Consider the following 22,438-nt stretch of genomic DNA (forward strand, 5'->3'; position numbering starts at 1 on the left):
AGCCAAATGGAGCAATCGGCGGAGAAGGGCCTTGGTCAGGGAGCATAGTCACAGCCTGGGTAGGACAACAACAAGACAACCATGGTCACAGCCTGGGTAGGACAATGACAAGACAACCATGGTCACAGCCTGGGTAGGACAACACCAAGACAACAGTAGTCACAGCCTGGGTAGGACAATGACAAGACAACGTTATGGCCTATAAGATAACAGCAAGAAACACCACAAAAAAGGCTGAAAGCCAACAAGAGCCATATAAGTCCACAACACCAGGGCACCAATTTTTTTCTGACCACACATTACCTGACAAGGAACATCTCCAGATCCTGGCTATAACTACTGTCTGGAGTTTTCCCTCTCATGTCATGTGAGATAGAAAAAGGAAAATAAATGTAACTGGTGTTAGAACCCCTACCTCTTTGAGAGTGTAGTGTAAAACTAGTTTGTCATTGGCTGTTTTTTGTTTCCTCTTGGTCAAAGCCTCCCCCAGCAACTCCTGTTTGACCTATGAGAACAGAGCAGACTGTCAGTTAACGCAGTGTACAGGTGTTCCTCTAAGCAGGTGAGACTAAAGATTGATTGATTCCTCTACCTTGAGTAGGTGAGATAATAAAGATATTGATTGAGTGATAGATTGATACCTGTACCTTGAGCAGGTCAGACAGGGTTGAGAGGACGTCTGCTGGCCCTGCCTCCAGCTCCTGGCCATCTTCTGATTGGGTGTACGTCACGTTGCCCAGATACAGGATGGCAGAGAGCATGGAAAATATCCTACACAGACACGCACAATTATTATACAATACACCTTTATTACTGATCATATCCTGCACAAGAAAACATAGGGCACAATACACCTGGATAACAGTCTCACACACCAGGAGCGCCTCTCACTGGCTAGTAGGAGTTATTGCATCATCCTTATTTCAAGGACACAATACACATATACACACATGATCATTTACGAGCTACCATATAATTACATAGAGAAACAACCCCAGTAGGCCACCAGGTGAGTAACAAAGATCTACTGTTCCACCTGCCACACCCTAAGACCATGATCAGATGTCTGCTGCTGAAATGTTCCCTGCATTTTTCTCCTGCTAGGACTGACAAGCTCTAACCTGCTGTGGCCATGGGGGAGAGAGGTGCAATTCTTGGAGAGTTGTTATGTTAAATACAGACTGTTTTAGTTCCATCAGGTTTGACTGTGACAGAAACTTTTCATGAAAGAGATATCATCAGGGATCATGAGAGATGACAAGAGAATGGTACAGGGGACGTAAACAGGAGAGGATAAGGTTTCTGAGATAAACTGGTTTATAGAGATCTGGCGCTCTCTATTTTGTCATTATCTCAGTCTCCCTCTGTCTCCTTCACGCTTTCTCGTTTCGTTGCACACGCTCTGTCTCGCTCCCCTGAAGAGTTAACCCTAAAAGTATCCATACGTACTGTTTTTTAGTGGAGGGCAGGAATCCCACCATCTCCATGGCCTGATGAAGCCTCTTGAACTCATGTCTGAGATCCTCAGCGTCTTCTAAATGAAAGTTATCCTGAGCAGAGTGACAGAGATAACTAATTGAAACAAACTTTTTAAAATGTCAATCCACTTAAAACAAAAAATAGAGAAAATAGAGAGACAATTGACAGAAAATAAAGAGAAAATATGAAGACAAATATGCTTTTAGCATCTGTATTGCTGACCTAGAGTACAGGCTTACAGACTGTTGTAACTTTAATGGGTTACAGAGCTAATGTTTACAGTGAATTCATTGAGCTATTGAGTTATTTACATATGTAAGACTAATTGTATTAGAATTCATGTGATGGAGGTTGAGAGAACTATGTAAATATTTCTGTTGTATTGGTTAGTATTGGATTACGCTATTGACTGCAAGTACCAGAATGCCTTGCGACAGGAAGTAAGAAAAACGAGAACGCGCCAGTTATGTACAAGTGATTATCCTGGCTTTCGCTAGCAACTTTCTTTTATTGTTTTTAAAATCTAAAGCAGTAAAATGTAACATGAACAAGTATTATTACTAAAAAGAAGCTTTCATCTCACAACCGACGTCCCGAGTCATTACTTTGAAGATAGTTATTCTATACAGACAGGTATTACCCTGATGACAGACAGACGTGCACTAACAGATCATAATGTAACAGTCAGAGCCACATGATAGGGCAGTTTAGACTAGAGATGAACTCTGACACTAAGTCACCCTATTCCCTACATAGTGCACTACTTTTTATCAGGGCCAATGGCACCCTATTACCTATATAGTGCACTACTTTTGATCAGGGCCAATGGCACAATTCCCTACATAGTTTGCACTACTTTTGACCAGAGTCATATGGGTACTGATCAAAAGTTGTGCCCTATATAGGGAATAGGGTGCCATTTGGGACACAACATTAATAATGAATACAACAATAGAGTTGAGCGCTCCAGACCAGGCTTTCGTATGAAAAGTTATACAAGTAATGACTTCCATACAGTTGAACTGGTGTTTACCCTGTGTTGCTGTGTGATTGTGTGTGTGTGTGTGTGTGTGTGTGCGCACGCATATGTGTGTGTACCTGTTGTAGGTATGTGTAGTCTTCAGGCTGCAGCAGACTGAACTCTCTCTGCTCCTCCTTGGACGCTCCCACCAGCAGGTAGTAGAACACGTGGTAGTTCCTGGAGGTCAAGGGTCAGAGGTCATACTGTGTGTGTTTCAGTCAGAAGCCCCCCACCAGCAGGTACTAGAACATGTAGTAGTTCCTGAAAGTCAGATGTTAGAGGCTATACTGTACTGTAGAGAGGGCCAGGAGTTTTTTCTGACTGCATGACCTGACCAGGAAAAATTCCAGGCCTTAGTTATAGGCAACAACTACCGTAAGGCTCTGGGTATTTCCTGGTCAGTAAAAATATAGGTCCCCAGTCATAGACTGTTAATCATTAGTGTATATATAGTGCATGAATCAGTAATAAACATTGTCACTAATTGATTCAAATGGTGTGATTGTGTGATTTGTCCTGTGTTTTGTATCATATTGTACAACAGCTGATGAAACTAACACTGTAAAAGTGTTACAAATAAAAAAAAATCGGTGTTATTTCCTAATAGCTGCTTGTTGAAAATACAATCTAAACAGGACCTTCTAATCAGCAGGTTTGCATGGGTGGGAGTTTCGGCTTTCCTGGTGACATCACCAGGCGGTAAATTGGTTAATAGACCAATAACAACGAGTTCAAACCTCTCTGCCAATAACAGCCAGTTTTCAGTTTTCCCCTCCCCACTCAGACCACTCCCAGACAGTCCTAGCAAAACTCTTGCATGAGAAATTATTTTTCGCTAAAAAGCGATTTTTGTACAGTAAGGTACTTAACTGTTAACCAGTAATTATCTGATATCGAACAGCGTTGCCGTATCCCCTAACGTGGAGTCCATCTTTAAGTGTTTCCATCATTAGTTTCCATTTTGCAGCATGAGAGTAATGTACAGCGGTGCTATCACTTATACCTTCTCTATGCTTTTCCGCATTCCTTGAATTAAAGTCTACTTCACTTTCATATTAAGTTACACTTCAGACCAGGGTTAAACTTTAAATAAGGGGACCTAAAAGAATAACAAGGAGCGCATGCTGTGTGTGTGGCATTAACCTCACAGCCTGTGAAAGTCTCCCGAGTGGCGCAGTGGTCTAAGGCACTGCATCGCAGTGCTAGCTGTGCCACTAGAGATCCTGGTTCGAATCCAGGCTCTGTCGTAGCCGGCCGCAACCGGGAGACCAATGGGGCGGCGCACAATTGGCCCAGCGTCGTCTAGGATAGGGGAGGGAATGGCCGGCAGGGAGGTAGCTCAGTTGTTAGAGCATGGCGTTTGCAACGCCAGGGTTGTGGGTTCGATTCCCACAGGGGGCCAGTATAAAAAAATAAATAAAATGTATGCACTAACTGTAAGTCGCTCTGGATAAGAGCGGCTGCTAAATGATGTAAATGTAAAGTAAGAAGCAGAAAATTGCTTCAGAGAATAGTTGATGTGATGCTCCTATGACAAATGAAAAGCTTCTGTACAATTCATGATCTGAGATTGAGTCAAAGCGTGAATTTCCTGAATTAGTGTTGACACTTTCACAATGAACTGAGTCTTCTTGGATGTGCTCATTTCTACATCGCAAAGCAAGGACTCATTCAGTAAGGGACAGAGTCAAAATGTAGATAAGCAGGTGCAACTCTGGCTTTCCCTTGAATCATTCATTGATGTCAATAGCGCAAAAATGTTTGTCAAGCGCCAGGTCTTCCCTGCTAGTCCATCCATACCTGTGTGTGTGTGTGTCAGATCTCTGCTAGTCCAGCCATACCTTTCACTCTTAGCTCTGAACACCAGTCGACACTTTTCCAGCAAGTACTTCTCAATTACTGCCCTGCAAGGGAGACAAACAGATCAATCAATACCAACAACTGATAGAAGTGTGGTTTGTGTACTTATGTCTGATTTGTAAAATAAAGCCAAATGGCTGTGCTGTGAACTAAAAAGAAAGGTTATGACAGCAGTCATGTTAGAGACACTGGCAGCAAGGAACTACATAAATAAACCAATTAATTACAATGAGATTCAATTTTAGCCAGAAACTCACTGATGAAAATGTGATTGCCATTCAGTGAGGAAATATAGCCTGGTCCCAGATCTTTGTGCTCTTGCCATAAGAAGTTGGCAAGAGAGCAGAAACATACAGGCACCCAGGCAAACCAAAATAAACCAATTCACTGATTTAAAAGTGAATGGTATTTTGTTTCTGTGATGCTGCTATCATGCAGCGACAGTTGTTGCTATGGTATGAAATATGTCATGGAATACATGATAACACAAACACACTGCCTTACCCTCTCACCGACCCACTCTCCAGATAGTTGACCCGGATGAACTTCCCAAAGCGGCTGGAGTTGTTGTTCTGTGCAGTCTTTGCATTGCCAAACGCCTGTTTAGAAACAGAGCGAGAGGAGATATTATTTACAGTTACAAAAACTGTACTGTAAAGGGTTGAGACTGCATCTTGGGAAGAGGTGGGATAGGGTGGGACACAGCCCTACTTTGTGCCTTATGTAAGTCGTTACTAATGACAGTACTGCACTTAAACCGTAATAACAGAACAACAGTGGTCTAAGCAAAGACAGTGCCTTCAGAAAGTATTCATACCCCTCGACTTATTCCACATTTTGTTGTGTTACAGCCTGAATTCAAAATGGATTAAATATATTTTTCTCACCCATCTACACACAATACCCCATAACGACAAAGTGAAAACCTGTTTAGAAATGTTGGCAAATTTATTGAAAATGAAATACAGAAATATCTAAATTACATACACTACAGGTTAAAAGTTTTAGAACACCTACTCATTCAAGGGTCTTTCTTTATTTTTACTATTTTCTACATTGTAGAATTGTCACGGTTCAGACAGACGACCAGAGGACCACAATTGCGTCACACCAGAAAGTTTATTAAAACTTAAGGGAAAAGGGAAGTAGGGAGTGAATGAAGGCTCCAGGGGTAACAGGGATCCCGTCCAATGTGCTGGGTCTGTGCCCCCCCCAGTGGCAGCGATGCGTCCTATGAAGCCGGTGGTGGGTGGTCCAGAAGTCCTGGGGGGGGGAGACACAGACACAACAGGGCGGAATGAAACAAGGCAGCAGTACAGTTCAAGGGAAATCCAGAATACGTAGTAGCAAGGCAGAAGGCTGGTCAGAGTTACCGGGAATGAAGAGTAGTCAGGAGTCGTTATGGCAGAAAGCAGGTCTGGATCTCCTGGGGCAGAAGAGTATCCAAAAATCAGGCAGGTCCGGGGTCACAAAACCAGGGTGAGCCAGAAGCGCGAGCAAACAGGTTCCGGGTGTGAGCTTTGCAGACGATCTGACACAGGAGAGCTGAAAGACAGGGCTTTAAATACTGGGAGAGGTAGTGGGTAATGCAGCGCAGCTGGCAGAGTAATTAGAGCAGAGCAGAGCAGGGACAGGTGGAGCTAGTTAGGCTGAGTAGAGAGAGTGGTGAGCAGAGTGGAAGAAAATAAAGGTGGTAACCCGGTGGAGTGAGAGGCTCATGACAGAACCCCCCCCCCAAGGGACGGCCCCAGAAGTCCCAAGAGCAACACCACGCCGGGCGGGAGGAGGGGAGCCGGAGGAGGGCTAGAACTCCTCCGAACGGTCCGAGTGAACGTCCTCATCCTCGGAGGAAGCCGGAGGGCCGTGGTCGGGAGATGGGACAGGTCCCGAGACAGGATCAGGCACAGGACAGGAAGCCGAGCGGGCAGGACGGTTAGGGACCCCTCTGGGGCGGCCCCTACGGATTGCAGGTTGATCAGGATGCCGTTGGTGGAAGGCGGTGATGAGAGTCCTATCCACAATCCGACTAGCTGGCACCCAGGTCCTTTCCTCAGGTCCATAGCCCTCCCAGTCAATGAGGTACTGGAGACCCCTACCCCTCCGTCTGGACCGAAGCAGGCGGCGGACGGTGTAAACCAGACCACCATCGACGAGCCGTGGAGGAGGAGGACAAGGCGCAGCAGGGACCAGCGGACTCTCATGGATGGGCTTAATCTTAGACACATGGAAAGTGGGGTGCACCCTCAGGGAATTAGGCAGTTGGAGCCGGACAGCAGTTGGGCTAATCACTCTTATGATAGGGAATGGGCCAATGAACCGAGGTGCCAGCTTCTGCGACTCCACCCTGAGTGGCAGGTTCTTCGATGACAACCACACCCTTTGACCAACATGGTAGGTGGGAGCAGGAATTCTCCGACGGTTGGCCCCGGTAGTGTAGCTGGCAACGGATCTGAGGAGTGTGGCTCGGGCTTGTGACCAGGTGCGGCGACATCGACGGGCAAAAGCAAGTGCAGATGGGCAAGTAACCTCCTCTTCCTGGCTGGCAAATAGAGGAGGCTGGTATCCATAAACGCATTGGAAAGGGGACATACCGATGGCAGAGCAGGTCAGAGAATTGTGTGCGTACTCCACCCATGTCAATTGCTGCGACCAGGAGTGGGGGTTGCGTGAAGTCATGCATCGCAGTGCCTTCTCGAGCTCCTGATTTGCCCGCTCTGACTGCCCATTGGATTGGGGATGGAATCCGGAAGTCAGACTGACTGTGGCTCCCAGCAGGTGACAGAACTCCTTCCAAAAAGCGGAGGAGAATTGTGGACCACGGTCAGAAACTACATCCTTTGGCAGTCCGTGGATCCGGAAGACGTGTTCCAGGACCACCTGGGCGGTCTCCTTGGCGGTTGGGAGCTTGGGGAGGGGAATGAAGTGTGCCATCTTGCTGAAACGGTCAACTATGGTGAGAATGACGGTCATGCCACTTGAAGGGGGCAGCCCCGTGACAAAGTCAAGGGCGATGTGAGACCAGGGACGTCTGGGCACAGGCAGGGGCTGCAGCAATCCGGCTGGGGGCTGGCAGGACGACTTGTGTTGGTTGCAGATGGGGCAGGCTTGGACGAATTCCCGTACATCCTTTCTCAGAGAGGGCCACCAGAACCTCTGGGCGAGCAGGTTGTAAGTGCGGGTGGAGCCAGGGTGACAAGCTAGGCGGGAGTCATGTCCCCACTGAACGACCTGGGACCTCAGGTTTTCGGGGACAAAAAGGCGGTCAGCTGGGCAAGTGCTGGGACCTGGCTGGTTACGGAGAGCTTCCAGCACCTGTTCCTCAACAGCCCAGGTCAGAGCTGCTACGATGCAGGGACTTGGCAGAATCGACACAGGGTCCTTGGAGGGGGTGTCATCCTTCTGGAATTGACGGGAGAGGGCGTCTGGCTTGGTGTTGCGTGATCCAGGCCGGTATGACAGAGTGAAATTAAACCTGGTGAAGAACAGGGCCCAGCGGGACTGCCTGGAGTTCAACCGTTTGGCCGTGCGGATGTACTCCAAGTTCTTATGATCGGTCCAAACGAGAAATGGAATGGTGGACCCCTCCAGCCAGTGACGCCACTCCTCCAAGGCAAGCTTCACAGCCAGCAGCTCACGGTTCCCTATGTCGTAATTGCACTCAGAGGGGGACAACCGACGTGAGAAAAAGGCACAGGGATGGAGCTTCCTATCCTCCGCAGCCCACTGAGAAATCACAGCACCAACTCCCACATCCGAGGCGTCCACCTCCACAATGAATTGCCGGTCCACATCAGGCATCTGGAGGATGGGAGCGGAGGTGAACCTCACCTTGAGGGTACTGAAGGCTTTGTCGGCTGCTGGGGTCCAGGTGAAGGGTTGCTTGGTGCTGGTAAGAGCAGTGAGAGGGGCAGCAACGGTACTGTAGTTCCGGATAAACTTTCTATAGAAGTTAGCAAACCCCAGAAACTGTTGCAGCTTCTTTCTGTTCTCCGGAACTGGCCATGAAGTGACTGCTGATACTTTGGCAGGATCCATTTGGATACTTCCCTCTGCCACTATGTACCCCAGGAAGGCCACTGTCTTGACGTGAAACTCACATTTCTCTGCCTTGGCGTAGAGGGAATTCTCCAGAAGACGATGAAGGACTTGCTGGACATGGCGGGTGTGTTCAGACAGGTTTCTGGAGTAGATTAAGATGTCATCCAGGTAAACGAAGACAAACTTGTTTAACATGTCCCGCAGTACATCATTCACTAGAGCCTGGAACACAGCAGGAGCATTGGTGAGGCCAAAAGGCATAACCAGATACTCGTAGTGGCCTGTTGGTGTATTGAATGCGGTTTTCCATTCATCTCCCTCCCGGATCCGCACTAGGTGGTAAGCGTTTCTGAGATCCAACTTGGTAAAAACAGTGGCTCCCTGGAGCAACTCAAAAGCAGAGGTGAGCAGAGGCAGAGGGTAACGGTTTTTCACTGTGATGTCGTTGAGTCCCCTGTAGTCGATGCAGGGGCGAAGAGATCCGTCCTTCTTCCCCACAAAGAAGAAGCCAGCACCAGCAGGAGATGAAGATGAACGGATTAATCCTGCGGACAGGGAGCCATTGATGTAGTCCTCCATGGACTTTCTTTCAGGAGCAGACAACGAATAAAGACGGCCCTTTGGAGGGGCTGTTCCAGGGAGGAGGTCGATGGCACAGTCGTACGGTCGGTGAGGGGGCAGAGATGTGGCTCTAGCTTTGTTAAACACTTCTCTGAGACCATGGTAGCATTCTGGGACATTGGAGAGGTCAGGAGCGGAGTTAGTAGGTACTGGCCGAGGGGGTAGTGCGGCAGCAAGCAGGCAGGTTCGGTGGCAGTCCTCTCCCCACTCCCTGATCACCCCGGTCACCCAGTCGAGCTGAGGGTTGTGCCGGCGGAGCCATGGGTAACCCAGGATGAGGGGTTGGCCTGGAGAGGGGAGCAGGTGAAACTGGATAGTTTCTTGATGGTTTCCGGACAGACCCATCGAGACCGGGGCCGTGACATGAGTGACCGATCCGAGTAAGTGTCCGTCCAGTGCCCGGGCAGGAATAGGAGGTGTCAAACGGAGGTTCTCCAGTCCCAGTTGGCGTGCCAGCTTGATGTCCATTATGTTGGCTTCGGCGCCAGAATCCACCAGAGCAGCCAGGGTGTGAGTTGAATCAGAGAGGCGGAGGTGAACTTGCAGCAGGGGTTTGCGGTCGGAGGACTGGATGGTCATTGAACTCAACCGGACTCCCCCTATGCCCGGTGAGCTTCGGCCCTTTAAAGGGCAGGTTACCACACGATGTCCATCACCTCCACAATAGAGGCAGAGGTTTGAGGTGAAGCGGCGCTGGCGCTCTGCAGGAGTGAGAGAGGCTCGCCCAATCTCCATAGGCTCAGACTGATCAAGCTGACCTGGGTGAGTGGCAGTAGATGACAGGAGCCCAGTCGGATCTCTCCGAATGCCGGTAGTAGGTGGACCTTGGCGCCCCCTCTCACGACGACGGGTCTGTATCCTTCTGTCGATCCTGACAGTCAGTGCGATGGCTTCATCAAGAGTGGAAGGCAGTTCATGGGAGACCAACTCGTCCTTGATATAGTCAGCCAAACTATGGAAGAACGCGTCCACCAACGATGGTGTGTTCCAAGAACTTCGTCTAGCCAGGGTTCGGAAGTCGATGGAATGGTCTGCGACTGTACGTCTGCCTTGTCGAATACTGAACAGTTCACGAGACGCCTCTGCGGTTGGTGAATCCAGGTCAAACACCTTCAGCATCTCCTCAGCAAACAGGTCGAAGATTGCACATGCGGGGGTTTGACGTTCGAACTCTGCTGTTCCCCAGAGTCGAGCTCGGCCCGTCAGGTGAGTGATGGCATACCCAACTTTAGCCCCCTCCGTGGCGAAGGTCCTTGGCTGCAAGGAGAACTGAAGTCGGCAGCTAGTCAGGAATGGCCGGACCTGGGTTGAATCGCCGTTGAACCGCTCGGGGTTTCCGATCTTGGGTTCCGGAGCAGCGGCTGCAATGACCGGGGCAGGTAACTCGGAGGCAGGGCTGGTGGGCAGACTGGCTGGGGTAAGGTTGGTGAGGAGTTGAATGATCATGGCGAGTTGTTGTTGCTGCTGCTGGAACTGCTGCTCATGCTCGTCGGTTTCCATGTCGGGGGAAGTGTGCGCTGAGTCCATAATGGTCAGATCGTACTGTCACGGTTCAGACAGACGACCAGAGGACCACAATTGCGTCACACCAGAAAGTTTATTAAAACTTAAGGGAAAAGGGAAGTAGGGAGTGAATGAAGGCTCCAGGGGTAACAGGGATCCCGTCCAATGTGCTGGGTCTGTGCCCCCCCCAGTGGCAGCGATGCGTCCTATGAAGCCGGTGGTGGGTGGTCCAGAAGTCCTGGGGGGGGGAGACACAGACACAACAGGGCGGAATGAAACAAGGCAGCAGTACAGTTCAAGGGAAATCCAGAATACGTAGTAGCAAGGCAGAAGGCTGGTCAGAGTTACCGGGAATGAAGAGTAGTCAGGAGTCGTTATGGCAGAAAGCAGGTCTGGATCTCCTGGGGCAGAAGAGTATCCAAAAATCAGGCAGGTCCGGGGTCACAAAACCAGGGTGAGCCAGAAGCGCGAGCAAACAGGTTCCGGGTGTGAGCTTTGCAGACGATCTGACACAGGAGAGCTGAAAGACAGGGCTTTAAATACTGGGAGAGGTAGTGGGTAATGCAGCGCAGCTGGCAGAGTAATTAGAGCAGAGCAGAGCAGGGACAGGTGGAGCTAGTTAGGCTGAGTAGAGAGAGTGGTGAGCAGAGTGGAAGAAAATAAAGGTGGTAACCCGGTGGAGTGAGAGGCTCATGACAAGAATAATAGTGAAGAGATCAAAACTATGAAATAACACATAAGGAATCATGTAGTAACCAAAAAAGTGGTAAACAAATCAATATATATTTTATATTTGAGATTATTCAAAGTAGCCATCCTTTGACTTGATGACAATCAGTTGTGTTGTGACAAGGTAGAGGGGGTTTACAGAAGATAGCCCTATTTGGTAAAAGACCAATGGAAGACCCAGAGTTACCTCTCATGTTAACTTGCTACATAGGATAAGTTCATTAAAGTTCCCAGCCTCAGAAATTGCAACCCAAATAAATGCTTCACAGAGTTCAAGTAACAGACACATCTCAACATCAACTGTTCAGAGGGGACTGTGTGAAATCAGGCCTTTGTGGTTGAATTGCTGCAAAGAAACGACTACTAAAGGACACCAATAAGAAGAAGAGACTTGCTTGGGCCAAGAAACACGAGCAATGGACATTAGACCGATGGAAATTTGTCATTTGGTCTTTGTGAGACGCGGTGTGGGTGAACGGATGATCTCTGCATGTGTATTTCCCACCATAAAGCATGGAGGAGGTGGTGTTATGGTGTGGGGGTGCTTTGCTGGTGACACCGTCTGTGATTTATTGATTCAAGGCACACTTAACCAGCATGGCTACCACAGCATTCTGCAGCGAATCGCCATCCCATCTGGTTTGGGCTTAGTGGGACTATCATTTGTTTTTCAACAAGACAATGACCCAACACACCTCCAGGCTGTGTAAGGGCTATTTTACCAAGAAGGAGAGTGATGGAGTGCTGCATCAGATGACCTGGCCTCCACAGATGACTTGGCCTCCCCCAACCTCAACCAAATTGAGATGGTTTGGGATGAGTCGGACCACAGAGTGAAGGAAAAGCAGCAAACAAGTGCTCAGCATATGTGGGAACTCCTTCAAGACTGTTGGATAAGCATTCCAGGTGACACTAGTTGAGAGAATGCCAAGAGGGTGCAAAGCTGTCATGAAGGCAAAGGGTGGCTATTTGAAGAATCACTATTATTCTACAATGTAGAAAATAGTAAAAATTAAGAAAAACCCTTGAATGAGTAGGTGTTCTAAAACTTTTGAACAGTAGTGTAAGTATTCACACCCCTTAGTCAATACATGTTAGAATCACCTTTGCCAGTGATTACGGCTGAGAGTCTTTCTGGGTAAGTCTAAGAGCTTTGCACACCTGGATTTTACAATAGTTGCACATTATTCTTTTTTAAATGATTTTTTAAATTTGTCAAGTTAGTTGTTGATAGATTTAAGCCAATTTAAGTCAAAACTGTAACTAGGCCACTCAGGAACACGTCTTCTTGATAAGCAACTTGTGTACGTGCATTCACTTTCTCCACATTGTTACGTTACAGCCTTATTCTAAAATTGATTAAATACAAATCTACACACAATATCCAATTATGACAAAGCGAAAAACAGGTTTTTATATATATTTTTCTTACAAATGTATTAAAAATAAATAAAATACCTTATTTACATAAATATTCATACCCTTTGCTATGAGACTCGAAATTGAGCTCAGGTGCATCCTGTTTCCATTGATCATCCTTGAGATGTTTCTACAACTTCATTGGAGTCCACCTGTGGTAAATTCAATTAATTGGACATGATTTGGAAAGGCACACACCTGTCTATATAATGTCCCACAGTTGACAGTGCATGCCATGAGGTCGAAGGAATTGTCCGTAGAGGTCTGAAACAGGATTGTGTCGAGGTACAGATCTGGGGAATGGTACCAAAACATTTCTGCAGCATTGAAGGTCCCCACGAACACAGTGGCCTCCATCATTCTTAAATGGATGAAGTTTGGAACCACCAAGACTCTTCCTAGAGCTGGCCACTCAGCCAAATGGAGCAATCGGCGGAGAAGGGCCTTGGTCAGGGAGCATAGTCACAGCCTGGGTAGGACAACAACAAGACAACCATGGTCACAGCCTGGGTAGGACAATGACAAGACAACCATGGTCACAGCCTGGGTAGGACAACACCAAGACAACAGTAGTCACAGCCTGGGTAGGACAATGACAAGACAACGTTATGGCCTATAAGATAACAGCAAGAAACACCACAAAAAAGGCTGAAAGCCAACAAGAGCCATATAAGTCCACAACACCAGGGCACCAATTTTTTTCTGACCACACATGACCTGACAAGGAACATCTCCAGATCCTGGCTATAACTACTGTCTGGAGTTTTCCCTCTCATGTCATGTGAGATAGAAAAAGGAAAATAAATGTAACTGGTGTTAGAACCCCTACCTCTTTGAGAGTGTAGTGTAAAACTAGTTTGTCATTGGCTGTTTTTTGTTTCCTCTTGGTCAAAGCCTCCCCCAGCAACTCCTGTTTGACCTATGAGAACAGAGCAGACTGTCAGTTAACGCAGTGTACAGGTGTTCCTCTAAGCAGGTGAGACTAAAGATTGATTGATTCCTCTACCTTGAGTAGGTGAGATAATAAAGATATTGATTGAGTGATAGATTGATACCTGTACCTTGAGCAGGTCAGACAGGGTTGAGAGGACGTCTGCTGGCCCTGCCTCCAGCTCCTGGCCATCTTCTGATTGGGTGTACGTCACGTTGCCCAGATACAGGATGGCAGAGAGCATGGAAAATATCCTACACAGACACGCACAATTATTATACAATACACCTTTATTACTGATCATATCCTGCACAAGAAAACATAGGGCACAATACACCTGGATAACAGTCTCACACACCAGGAGCGCCTCTCACTGGCTAGTAGGAGTTATTGCATCATCCTTATTTCAAGGACACAATACACATATACACACATGATCATTTACGAGCTACCATATAATTACATAGAGAAACAACCCCAGTAGGCCACCAGGTGAGTAACAAAGATCTACTGTTCCACCTGCCACACCCTAAGACCATGATCAGATGTCTGCTGCTGAAATGTTCCCTGCATTTTTCTCCTGCTAGGACTGACAAGCTCTAACCTGCTGTGGCCATGGGGGAGAGAGGTGCAATTCTTGGAGAGTTGTTATGTTAAATACAGACTGTTTTAGTTCCATCAGGTTTGACTGTGACAGAAACTTTTCATGAAAGAGATATCATCAGGGATCATGAGAGATGACAAGAGAATGGTACAGGGGACGTAAACAGGAGAGGATAAGGTTTCTGAGATAAACTGGTTTATAGAGATCTGGCGCTCTCTATTTTGTCATTATCTCAGTCTCCCTCTGTCTCCTTCACGCTTTCTCGTTTCGTTGCACACGCTCTGTCTCGCTCCCCTGAAGAGTTAACCCTAAAAGTATCCATACGTACTGTTTTTTAGTGGAGGGCAGGAATCCCACCATCTCCATGGCCTGATGAAGCCTCTTGAACTCATGTCTGAGATCCTCAGCGTCTTCTAAATGAAAGTTATCCTGAGCAGAGTGACAGAGATAACTAATTGAAACAAACTTTTTAAAATGTCAATCCACTTAAAACAAAAAATAGAGAAAATAGAGAGACAATTGACAGAAAATAAAGAGAAAATATGAAGACAAATATGCTTTTAGCATCTGTATTGCTGACCTAGAGTACAGGCTTACAGACTGTTGTAACTTTAATGGGTTACAGAGCTAATGTTTACAGTGAATTCATTGAGCTATTGAGTTATTTACATATGTAAGACTAATTGTATTAGAATTCATGTGATGGAGGTTGAGAGAACTATGTAAATATTTCTGTTGTATTGGTTAGTATTGGATTACGCTATTGACTGCAAGTACCAGAATGCCTTGCGACAGGAAGTAAGAAAAACGAGAACGCGCCAGTTATGTACAAGTGATTATCCTGGCTTTCGCTAGCAACTTTCTTTTATTGTTTTTAAAATCTAAAGCAGTAAAATGTAACATGAACAAGTATTATTACTAAAAAGAAGCTTTCATCTCACAACCGACGTCCCGAGTCATTACTTTGAAGATAGTTATTCTATACAGACAGGTATTACCCTGATGACAGACAGACGTGCACTAACAGATCATAATGTAACAGTCAGAGCCACATGATAGGGCAGTTTAGACTAGAGATGAACTCTGACACTAAGTCACCCTATTCCCTACATAGTGCACTACTTTTTATCAGGGCCAATGGCACCCTATTACCTATATAGTGCACTACTTTTGATCAGGGCCAATGGCACAATTCCCTACATAGTTTGCACTACTTTTGACCAGAGTCATATGGGCACTGATCAAAAGTTGTGCCCTATATAGGGAATAGGGTGCCATTTGGGACACAACATTAATAATGAATACAACAATAGAGTTGAGCGCTCCAGACCAGGCTTTCGTATGAAAAGTTATACAAGTAATGACTTCCATACAGTTGAACTGGTGTTTACCCTGTGTTGCTGTGTGATTGTGTGTGTGTGTGTGTGTGTGTGTGCGCGCGCATATGTGTGTGTACCTGTTGTAGGTATGTGTAGTCTTCAGGCTGCAGCAGACTGAACTCTCTCTGCTCCTCCTTGGACGCTCCCACCAGCAGGTAGTAGAACACGTGGTAGTTCCTGGAGGTCAAGGGTCAGAGGTCATACTGTGTGTGTTTCAGTCAGAAGCCCCCCACCAGCAGGTACTAGAACATGTAGTAGTTCCTGAAAGTCAGATGTTAGAGGCTATACTGTACTGTAGAGAGGGCCAGGAGTTTTTTCTGACTGCATGACCTGACCAGGAAAAATTCCAGGCCTTAGTTATAGGCAACAACTACCGTAAGGCTCTGGGTATTTCCTGGTCAGTAAAAACATAGGTCCCCAGTCATAGACTGTTAATCATTAGTGTATATATAGTGCATGAATCAGTAATAAACATTGTCACTAATTGATTCAAATGGTGTGATTGTGTGATTTGTCCTGTGTTTTGTATCATATTGTACAACAGCTGATGAAACTAACACTGTAAAAGTGTTACAAATAAAAAAAAATCGGTGTTATTTCCTAATAGCTGCTTGTTGAAAATACAATCTAAACAGGACCTTCTAATCAGCAGGTTTGCATGGGTGGGAGTTTCGGCTTTCCTGGTGACATCACCAGGCGGTAAATTGGTTAATAGACCAATAACAACGAGTTCAAACCTCTCTGCCAATAACAGCCAGTTTTCAGTTTTCCCCTCCCCACTCAGACCACTCCCAGACAGTCCTAGCAAAACTCTTGCATGAGAAATTATTTTTCGCTAAAAAGCGATTTTTGTACAGTAAGGTACTTAACTGTTAACCAGTAATTATCTGATATCGAACAGCGTTGCCGTATCCCCTAACGTGGAGTCCATCTTTAAGTGTTTCCATCATTAGTTTCCATTTTGCAGCATGAGAGTAATGTACAGCGGTGCTATCACTTATACCTTCTCTATGCTTTTCCGCATTCCTTGAATTAAAGTCTACTTCACTTTCATATTAAGTTACACTTCAGACCAGGGTTAAACTTTAAATAAGGGGACCTAAAAGAATAACAAGGAGCGCATGCTGTGTGTGTGGCATTAACCTCACAGCCTGTGAAAGTCTCCCGAGTGGCGCAGTGGTCTAAGGCACTGCATCGCAGTGCTAGCTGTGCCACTAGAGATCCTGGTTCGAATCCAGGCTCTGTCGTAGCCGGCCGCAACCGGGAGACCAATGGGGCGGCGCACAATTGGCCCAGCGTCGTCTAGGATAGGGGAGGGAATGGCCGGCAGGGAGGTAGCTCAGTTGTTAGAGCATGGCGTTTGCAACGCCAGGGTTGTGGGTTCGATTCCCACAGGGGGCCAGTATAAAAAATAAATAAAAATGTATGCACTAACTGTAAGTCGCTCTGGATAAGAGCGGCTGCTAAATGATGTAAATGTAAAGTAAGAAGCAGAAAATTGCTTCAGAGAATAGTTGATGTGATGCTCCTATGACAAATGAAAAGCTTCTGTACAATTCATGATCTGAGATTGAGTCAAAGCGTGAATTTCCTGAATTAGTGTTGACACTTTCACAATGAACTGAGTCTTCTTGGATGTGCTCATTTCTACATCGCAAAGCAAGGACTCATTCAGTAAGGGACAGAGTCAAAATGTAGATAAGCAGGTGCAACTCTGGCTTTCCCTTGAATCATTCATTGATGTCAATAGCGCAAAAATGTTTGTCAAGCGCCAGGTCTTCCCTGCTAGTCCATCCATACCTGTGTGTGTGTGTGTCAGATCTCTGCTAGTCCAGCCATACCTTTCACTCTTAGCTCTGAACACCAGTCGACACTTTTCCACCAAGTACTTCTCAATTACTGCCCTGCAAGGGAGACAAACAGATCAATCAATACCAACAACTGATAGAAGTGTGGTTTGTGTACTTATGTCTGATTTGTAAAATAAAGCCAAATGGCTGTGCTGTGAACTAAAAAGAAAGGTTATGACAGCAGTCATGTTAGAGACACTGGCAGCAAGGAACTACATAAATAAACCAATTAATTACAATGAGATTCAATTTTAGCCAGAAACTCACTGATGAAAATGTGATTGCCATTCAGTGAGGAAATATAGCCTGGTCCCAGATCTTTGTGCTCTTGCCATAAGAAGTTGGCAAGAGAGCAGAAACATACAGGCACCCAGGCAAACCAAAATAAACCAATTCACTGATTTAAAAGTGAATGGTATTTTGTTTCTGTGATGCTGCTATCATGCAGCGACAGTTGTTGCTATGGTATGAAATATGTCATGGAATACATGATAACACAAACACACTGCCTTACCCTCTCACCGACCCACTCTCCAGATAGTTGACCCGGATGAACTTCCCAAAGCGGCTGGAGTTGTTGTTCTGTGCAGTCTTTGCATTGCCAAACGCCTGTTTAGAAACAGAGCGAGAGGAGATATTATTTACAGTTACAAAAACTGTACTGTAAAGGGTTGAGACTGCATCTTGGGAAGAGGTGGGATAGGGTGGGACACAGCCCTACTTTGTGCCTTATGTAAGTCGTTACTAATGACAGTACTGCACTTAAACCGTAATAACAGAACAACAGTGGTCTAAGCAAAGACAGTGCCTTCAGAAAGTATTCATACCCCTCGACTTATTCCACATTTTGTTGTGTTACAGCCTGAATTCAAAATGGATTAAATATATTTTTCTCACCCATCTACACACAATACCCCATAACGACAAAGTGAAAACCTGTTTAGAAATGTTGGCAAATTTATTGAAAATGAAATACAGAAATATCTAAATTACATACACTACAGGTTAAAAGTTTTAGAACACCTACTCATTCAAGGGTCTTTCTTTATTTTTACTATTTTCTACATTGTAGAATAATAGTGAAGAGATCAAAACTATGAAATAACACATAAGGAATCATGTAGTAACCAAAAAAGTGGTAAACAAATCAATATATATTTTATATTTGAGATTATTCAAAGTAGCCATCCTTTGACTTGATGACAATCAGTTGTGTTGTGACAAGGTAGAGGGGGTTTACAGAAGATAGCCCTATTTGGTAAAAGACCAATGGAAGACCCAGAGTTACCTCTCATGTTAACTTGCTGCATAGGATAAGTTCATTAAAGTTCCCAGCCTCAGAAATTGCAACCCAAATAAATGCTTCACAGAGTTCAAGTAACAGACACATCTCAACATCAACTGTTCAGAGGGGACTGTGTGAAATCAGGCCTTTGTGGTTGAATTGCTGCAAAGAAACGACTACTAAAGGACACCAATAAGAAGAAGAGACTTGCTTGGGCCAAGAAACACGAGCAATGGACATTAGACCGATGGAAATTTGTCATTTGGTCTTTGTGAGACGCGGTGTGGGTGAACGGATGATCTCTGCATGTGTATTTCCCACCATAAAGCATGGAGGAGGTGGTGTTATGGTGTGGGGGTGCTTTGCTGGTGACACCGTCTGTGATTTATTGATTCAAGGCACACTTAACCAGCATGGCTACCACAGCATTCTGCAGCGAATCGCCATCCCATCTGGTTTGGGCTTAGTGGGACTATCATTTGTTTTTCAACAAGACAATGACCCAACACACCTCCAGGCTGTGTAAGGGCTATTTTACCAAGAAGGAGAGTGATTGTGAGGTCTGGGAAAAATGTAAGACATTTAGATTTTGGGGTGTAGTTACCCTTAAATGCAAGCGTGCACCAGGAAGAGACCTTTGTTTGGTTAAGCGGTGTTGCTGTAGAACAAATGGCCACTGGAGTGATGCAAATGATCACGGTATAATTCTGCCAGGCAGGCATAGGCTACTTTGTAGTTAACATTTACTTGCGAAGGTTTTGGGGAAAGCCATTCCTTCCCTACCAGAAGAAGGTTATCATTAGCATCATCGCTAACGGCTACACAAAGTGTAGACATACGCGCGCTCCGCACACATGCACACAGACAGGGGCATTCCTGTGCCGTTTCAGAAAGTTCATGGAAATACGAATCACTGATGCATTTTGTTCATGTCTTATGATTGACTTGGGCAAATGAATGTGTTTTCTAACAAGTTGAATAGATTTAGTTGATTTCTTACTAAGTTCAATAAATGTTTGAATATTGTTGAATTTCGGTTTAATGTCTGGATTCCGTGATTCGGTCCGCAACGCTTATTTTATAGGGCCCTAGTCAATGAACTTGTCATAAATCAACATAGAATAACGATATTATAACCGCGATTGATAATAGACAGTACTGTGCAGCCGTCTTCATCGACCTGGCCAAGGCTTTCGACTCTGTCAACCACCGCATTCTTATTGGCAGACTAAATAGCCTTGGTTTCTCAAATGACTGCCTCGCCTGGTTCACCAACTACTTCTCAGATAGAGTTCAGTGTGTCAAATCGGAGGGCCTGTTGTCTGGACCTATGGCAGTCTCTATGGGGGTGCCACAGGGTTCAATTCTTGGGCCGACACTTTTCTCCGTGTATATCAATGATGTCGCTCTTGCTGCTGGTGACTCTCAGATCCACCTCTACGCAGACGACACCATTTTGTATACATCTGGCCCTTCATTGGACACTGTGTTAACAAACCTCCAAACGAGCTTCAATGCCATACAACACTCCTTCAGTAGCCTCCAACTGCTCTTAAACACTAGTAAAACTAAATGTATGCTTTTCAATCGAACGCTGCTGGCACCCGCCCTCCCGACTAGAATCACCACTCTCGACGGGTCTGACCTAGAGTATGTGGACAACTACAAATACCTAGGTGTCTGGTTAGACTGTAAACTCTCCTTCCAGACTCACATAAAGAATCTCCAATCCAAAGTTAAATCTAGAATCGGCTTCCTATTTCGCAAACAAAGCCTCCTTCACTCATGCTGCCAAACATGCCCTCGTAAAACTGACTATCCTACCGATCCTTGACTTCGGCGATGTCATTTACAAAATAGCCTCCAACACTCTACTCAGCAAACTGGATGTAGTCTATCACAGTGCCATCCGTTTTGTCTCCAAAGCCCCATACACTACCCACCACTGTGACCTGTACGCTCTTGTTGGCTGGTCCTCACTACATGTTCGTCGTCAAACCCACTGGCTCCAGGCCATCTATAAATCACTGCTAGGCAAATCCCCGCCTTATCTTAGCTCATTGGTCACCATAGCAGCACCCACCCGTAGTCTGCGCTCCAGCAGGTATATCTCACTGGTCATTCCCAAAGCCAACACCTCCTTTGGCCGCCATTCCTTCCAGTTCTCTGCTGCCAATGACTGGAACGAATTGCAAAAATCTCTGAAGCTGGAGACTCTTATCTCCCTCACTAACTTTAAGCATCAGTTGTCAGAGCACCTTACCGATCACTGCACCTGTACACAGCCCATCTGAAATTAGGCCACCCAACTACCTCATCCCTATATTGTTATTTATTTTGCTCTTTTGCACCCCGGTATCTCTATTTGCACATAATCTCTTGCACATCTAGCATTCCAGTGTTAATACTATTGTAATTATTTTGCACTATAGCCTATTTATTGCCTTACCTCCAGAACTTGCTACATTTGCACACACTGTATATATATTTTCTGTTGTATTTTTGACTTTATGTTTTTTTACCCCAAATGTAACTCTGTGTTATTTTTATCGCACTGCTTTGCTTTATCTTGGCCAGGTCGCAGTTGTAAATGAGAACTTGTTCTCAACTGGCTTACCTGGTTAAATAAAGGTGAATTTTTTTTTTTTTTTTAATAAGTTTGCAAATGTGATGATGCATGGAATGCTTGATATATTCTTCATGGAGAAAATTAGCTTCCCCAAACTTGAGAGCAAGACTGGCCTAAACGCGCTAATGTTTTCCTTTGCTAATGTGCGTCCCGCCCCCCTGTCAGCTGTCAGTTTTGTCGATGACCACGTACATAAGACACGCCAATCACCGACACCTGAAGTTCCATGACCATCACAGCCCTAGTTGTATGCTTGAGTTTGTTCAGAGGAGGCTTTGAATAAAATCCGATCTGAGTGTGAAATGCCTTACTGAGGGTAAATGGAAGCTCCTCTTGTGCCCGGCTCAGCCTTATACAGTTTAAGGTACTTTACCGTATCCATTTCAGTAAGGCCAGATTGTCCAAATTCTACCCAAATATTGATGGTACATGTGACAGGTGTAAAAGCTCCTTGGTGGACTTGACCCACATGTTCTGGTCCTGTCCCCGTCTGGCAGATTATTTGTCCACTATTTAAAACCCTTTCTGAAGCATTTGATATAAAGTTGCAGCCTAGTGCAGAAATTGCTATTTTTGGAGTACCAAACAACAATCCTTCTCTGACCAATAGACAGCTAGATGCCATTGCCTTTGCCTCCCTGTTAGCCCGCAGAAGGATTTTATTGGATTGGAAATCTATCAATCCTCCCTTAGCCTCTCTTTGGCTCGAAGATCTGAAGCTGTTCCTAAAATGAGAAAAAATGAAGTTACCATTCGAGGGTCAACCAACTCATTTTATTCCTCCTGGGACCCGATGATATCCTATTTTGAACAGCTCCAAACACTTCCTCCAGATTAGTACTCTTGGCCCCACCTTGAGATTACTGCTATATAGGCCTATAAAATCACTTAATCACCTGAAATTGTTAGGCTATTACATTTTTTGCTTGAAGTAACGTTGTTGTATACTTTTATTTTGTTTTCTGACATGTAAGTCAATTACTTTCCCTTTCTTTTTAAATGTGTTTGGAGGCATTCTGGGGGGAGGGGGAGGTCAAAGGGGGACTAAAAGGGGAGAAATGTACCATGTCTTTACATGTTATCTTTCATT

The 22,438-nt window shown here is 45.5% G+C and overlaps 2 protein-coding genes across 2 annotated transcripts; both read right to left on the reverse strand.

Annotated features, from left to right (window-relative positions):
* Nucleotides 1-358: 358 nt before the first annotated feature.
* Nucleotides 359-12,907, reverse strand: LOC311116936 (unconventional myosin-IXb-like; the record flags this gene model as incomplete). Its single annotated transcript, XM_084191950.1, has 7 exons — nucleotides 359-505; nucleotides 648-771; nucleotides 1,450-1,550; nucleotides 2,578-2,677; nucleotides 4,342-4,404; nucleotides 4,865-4,959; nucleotides 12,869-12,907. 7 exons carry the CDS (start codon nucleotides 12,905-12,907, stop codon nucleotides 359-361), a joined length of 669 nt encoding a protein of 222 aa, XP_084048076.1.
* A 531-nt stretch (nucleotides 12,908-13,438) lies between these two features.
* Nucleotides 13,439-15,869, reverse strand: LOC311116937 (unconventional myosin-IXb-like). The gene is made up of 4 exons (XM_084191951.1): nucleotides 15,662-15,869; nucleotides 14,534-14,634; nucleotides 13,732-13,855; nucleotides 13,439-13,589 (listed from the first exon to the last, which is right to left on the reverse strand). Exons 2-4 carry the CDS (start codon nucleotides 14,569-14,571, stop codon nucleotides 13,443-13,445), a joined length of 309 nt encoding a protein of 102 aa, XP_084048077.1. The 5' UTR covers nucleotides 14,572-14,634; nucleotides 15,662-15,869; the 3' UTR covers nucleotides 13,439-13,442.
* Nucleotides 15,870-22,438: the final 6,569 nt, after the last annotated feature.

The sequence above is a fragment of the Coregonus lavaretus genome, assembly GCF_964263955.1.
Source record: "Coregonus lavaretus genome assembly, contig: HAP1_SCAFFOLD_1309, whole genome shotgun sequence".
Taxonomy (NCBI): domain Eukaryota; kingdom Metazoa; phylum Chordata; class Actinopteri; order Salmoniformes; family Salmonidae; genus Coregonus; species Coregonus lavaretus.